Source organism: Cajanus cajan, chromosome 5, assembly GCF_000230855.2.
Source record: "Cajanus cajan strain Asha chromosome 5, NIPB_CcT2T_4, whole genome shotgun sequence".
In the NCBI taxonomy this organism is placed as follows: domain Eukaryota; kingdom Viridiplantae; phylum Streptophyta; class Magnoliopsida; order Fabales; family Fabaceae; genus Cajanus; species Cajanus cajan.
In genome coordinates, this window is record NC_138521.1 from 45,798,942 (window position 1) to 45,803,705 (window position 4,764).

Below are 4,764 nucleotides of genomic sequence, written 5' to 3' on the forward strand. Positions count from 1 at the left end.
GGAGTGTAGATCCTGCCACTCCTGGTCATGCCCCCAAGTCCAGCGATGTTTGCTATATCGCTGTCGGCAGAAGTGTGGATGTCGTATATCCACGGCACAGCCTTATTCGATTCGTAGGGAAAAGGCCTTGGAGCGTTAATCCTTAAAGGCGTCGGACCTTCCCCTTTATTTGTCTTGATTACCAACAACGGAGCTGTCGTGTGCTTGCTTTGCGTAGTTGTTGGTTTGCATTTTATTACCAATGGTGTGCGATCCATTCTGAATATACGCATCGATTAATTCTTTCTTTTTATTAATCTTTATTATTTAATTACCGGGAGAGATAAATGCAAATGAATGACTAATGAGATGCAAAGGCAATAAATCTCAAAAATATGATTTTTATTCATTGAAGAAAGTGTACAACTTTTATACAATGCTTTGAAGCAATTTTTTACAAAAAGAGAAAAGCCGGTAGAAACCCACAGGCGGGTTCATACGTCTTTGCCATTCTTCTTCGGCTTCCTCGACATGGCGTGTCATTGCTTCAATCTGCGTATGGACCGCTTGGCTCATATCTTCACTGATTTTCTGAGCCTCTTTCGCTTTTTGAATATGGTAGTTGATCATGGCCTGCAACTCATTAAGCTCGTCTTCGGCTCGATCCTTCTCTTCTTGGAGTTTGGCCATCTGTGCCAATCCTTCCCTTTCCTTTTTGCGGAAGTCGGAAAGGTTTGCAGCTTGTCATTGAGCGACTTCCCGCCATTGTTGTGCGTCGGATCGAGTCGAGAGTAAATCGTCTTGCATGTCCTTGATCAACTGTGCCTGCTTTGCATGCTCGGCTTCAAGGCGTGCTATCTTAGCGTTGACTTCTTGGAGTTGACTACCCGATTCAATCTTTGGCATTTTGAATGTCCGAGTAGTCTCCTTGTTGAGGTTAGCACACTCATCCTTGAGCCGCTCTATCTCGTGGTTTTTCTTCTTGCATTGCCTTTGAAGACCATCAATGAGGAAACTGGATGCTTCGTTTTTCTCCTCAAGAACTCTCATTTGAGCTCCTTGGATTTCCAGTTTCTTGGTCAAGGCGTCGACTTGTTCTTGCAACACCTTCCTTGTTGCTGTAGTTGCACAAGAAGTGGATGGCTGAGACACCCCCCTCTCGCTCCTCCATTTCTCATAGTCGGTGGAGGCGGATACCCGAGGCTTCCCAAGCTCGAGATCTCCCTCATAGGTTGGTTTCTCCCACGCTCTTATGATAGCGTGCATGTCCCTCTGATGTTCGGAATCAAAGGAGAAACACAACCCTCCAAGCTCCTCTTTAGTAGGAACAATTTGAGTCCTCATTAGTTGTCTCATAACCAATTTAGGTGAGTAGGCTATGCAACCTCTGAGGCCCATCAATGGTATGCTTGGATAATTGCCGCATCTTATCAATACATTGCTTGGACGGAACCATGGACAAACCCATGTGAAGTGGTCAATGCTCCACTGTTCCATCTCTTCCTTCCATTCGGAAGCATATCGGCGGCGCATGGGGATCTTGGAGAAACTCCTCAATGGATCGGGCAAGGTCCCCATATGACTAGAGGCATAGAAGTGTGTAATGCCCCACACATACAGCAAGGAGGTGCAACATCGGATGGTTTTCCCTTGCTTCTGTTGAGACAAATGAACAGAGAGCAAGGTGTCGGCAAGAATGGCAGGCACGGGACTCTTCATGTGTACGTCCCAAGCGAAGAAAGCGTCCATTGCAGCATGGTCCACTGTGTTAGCGTAGAAGGGGAAAAGGATCATCCCAAATACAGCTAATGCTAGAGTCTTGTTGAAAGCTAACCAATCTCCCTCACCAGCCAAGGAAGAAAGGTGGTCTTCAATCATAGCAAGCTTCCAACCCTTGATACTGCCGTTCCCCACTAAGGCAGCTGATCGTGATGGTAGTTTGACCTGAGTGGCAACTCTCTCCACAGCCACATGATTTCCATGAAAAATATAGACCCCGGCTGATTTGGGCCATCGAAGCATGAGTTCGTACTCCTCGAGAGTAGGAATTAGGTCAAACTGGGGAAACTCGAAGCAGTGCAAATCGAGACTCCAAAAATGGACCAAGGCTCTCAGAAAGGCTGGATCCACACAGATCTTCATCAAGTCGAGAACTCGTCCATAGGATTTCTCAAATTCCAAACGAGCCTCTCGTGGCATCAAGGTACAGAGGTGATCCAACCTCTCGGCACGGTACAACAAGAAGTCCACTTTCTTCAACTGCCCATGCACCTCCCTAGATCTCTCCATAATCTACAATACAATGCATGATATGAGATGATGAAGATGAATATGCATGCATAGTGTTTATTTAAACTAAGCATTATCATGTTTTCGGGATTTTCCTAATGTGATGCATGATACTGCTTGGTTTGGATAAATATGTATTTTTTCTTTTGGATTTTTGTATATATTTTTTTTTTGTTGTTTGTTTTTTTTGGGTGAAAAGGGAAACTACCTATATGAATGTAATGAAGGTAGATGTTAACACCATGTACTAGAAGATCCTTATTTCTATTTATTCTTATTTTAATAGAATAGGAATGTTGTTTGTTTAAAGAATGCAAATGTATGCTCATACAATGTCACATAGTTAATGCACAAACAATTCACTCATCCACGAACAGTCACGAGCGAATCACGAGGTAGGGGTATCCTGCAGAAAAGTGCATATTCAAGGTGGTTCTAACTGTTCTCACCGGTCTGAGGCCCCCAAGGTGCCCCCATTATAGGGACCCAATTCCTCTCGTCGTAAGCCGATGGAAAGTTCCAACGCACTGTCGGACTTGAGTTCATGGTTATCACCTTGAGTGATGTTTTTCCGACAACGGTCTCATAGGCTCCTATAAACCCATCAACCGGCCGTACTAACATCCACTCCCTATGGATTATCACTCATGCCCCCGGGTATAGAGGGAACTGTTGTGTGCAAAGGTTTGTGTACAGTTTGTATTTCAAACAATTGCGGAAATTAAACAAACAACAGTTATTAAAGCCATATAATAAATCATGTTATCATACAAGTGAGGGGTAGTGAAGTAATTTTAGACTATTATTTTGAAAATAATCCATCACTAAATGGGACTGACTCTCAAGGAATCCCCAGTGGAGTCGCCATCTGTCGCCACCGGCCCAAACGGGCCTCGGCGGTCGCGAAGACGGTCGAGCTCTCTTTTTATTTTTTGTTTGAAAATGTATTGGATTGTTAGAACGACTTGTTCTCAAACTGAGACCTCGTCGATCTTATCCAATTTATTATTGAAAGAGTCTCACCAATCCAATTTAATCCCAAGCGGGACCCTCCATGGATTAGTGGTTTTTGTAAAAAGGGAGGGTTCGTGGAGTCGCCACCAATGTTTTACTCAAAACATTGGAAAAAGAAGTTAAGGCAATCGATTTCAAAAATCGACTTCGGCCATTATAACCAGAGTCGGGTAAGGGAGTCGGTTACACGTGAGGAAGGTGTTAGCACCCCACAGCGCCCCTAACGGGTTCCCTATGACGGATTATTTTACAAATAATAGTACAAAATTACTAAATTACCCCTTTTATTTATGAACGATTATTATCTTAAATATCTACATGATGCTTAAATTAAACACACAGAAAGCAGTAAAAGGAGGGAATTAAAGAAAACCTCTTGGAGCGTGCTTTTATAAATCTCAATAAATGCTAGGAGGCTTTGCGGCGCTCCTTCCCTCTACAAGCTCGCTCGACACTCTCCTCGAAGAAAATTTTTGACTAAGGGAATCAAAAAGATTTCCCCTTCGGTTAAATCCGAGACTCAAGCAAAGCGCTCAGAACTCGAGGATTTAACCGGTCCTGACTCCCAGAGAGGTTCCTAAGGCAGAGCACTGCTCAAAAACCCCAGAACACTCAATAAGAGAGTCAAGAAATGGTTCCAAAGTGTGTATTGACGTCAAATGACGCCATATTTATAGGAAATAGGAGCAATACGGGCGCTGGGGTCAATACGGCCCGTATTGAGAATTTGTTCTTCAATACGGCCGTATTGAACTCAATACGGCCGTATTGAAGTTCACAAATCTTCAATACGGCCGTATTGAGTCCAGTACGGCCGTATTGAAGTTCAAAACTTCAATACAGGCCGTACTGGTCCCCAAGCAGCCCGTATTGGTCCCAATTCCTCCTATTTTCTATTTTTAGCTATCCTAAGACCTCTTAGACCTATAGAGAACCCTCCTTGGGCCTTCTGGAAGTCCTTCTGGCTGATCCTTCTTCAGTCTTCGAGAGTCTTCAAGCTTTATTTCCGACCCGGACAATTTTAGGGGTCTACATGGCCGAAGTCGATTTTTGAATCGATTGCCTTAAACTTCTTTTTCCAATGTTTTGAGTAAAACATTGGTGGCGACTCCATGAACCCTTCCTTTTTATGAAAACCGCTAATCCTGTAACACCCAAATTTTTATTATTATTATTTTTGTTAATGGCATTTTCGTAATTTTAATAAAGTTATAGGGATATTTTGGGTTTCGGAACGGGTCGTTCCAAAAGTGGAACGGGCCGTTCCAAATGTTGAAAATGTGAGGTTTTTGTAGTCCCAGAACGGGCCTGGAACGGGCCGTTCTGGTATGGAGAACGGGCCGTTCCGGATGGAGAACGAGCCGTTCTGCTGAGATTAAGAACGGGCCGTTCTGGTTTTAGAACGGGCCGTTCTGCTTTTTGGGAACGGGCCGTTCCGATTTTGGAACGGGCCGTTCCAGTTGAGAAATTTGCACAAATTCG

General features: G+C 43.9%; 1 protein-coding gene across 1 annotated transcript; it reads right to left on the reverse strand.

The window, feature by feature from the left end:
• Positions 1–723: 723 nt before the first annotated feature.
• LOC145958013 (uncharacterized) lies at positions 724–4,294 on the reverse strand. Its single transcript, XM_083074462.1, has 2 exons — positions 3,656–4,294; positions 724–2,271 (listed from the first exon to the last, which is right to left on the reverse strand). Exon 2 carries the CDS (start codon positions 2,266–2,268, stop codon positions 724–726), a length of 1,545 nt encoding a protein of 514 aa, XP_082930588.1. The 5' UTR covers positions 2,269–2,271; positions 3,656–4,294.
• Positions 4,295–4,764: the final 470 nt, after the last annotated feature.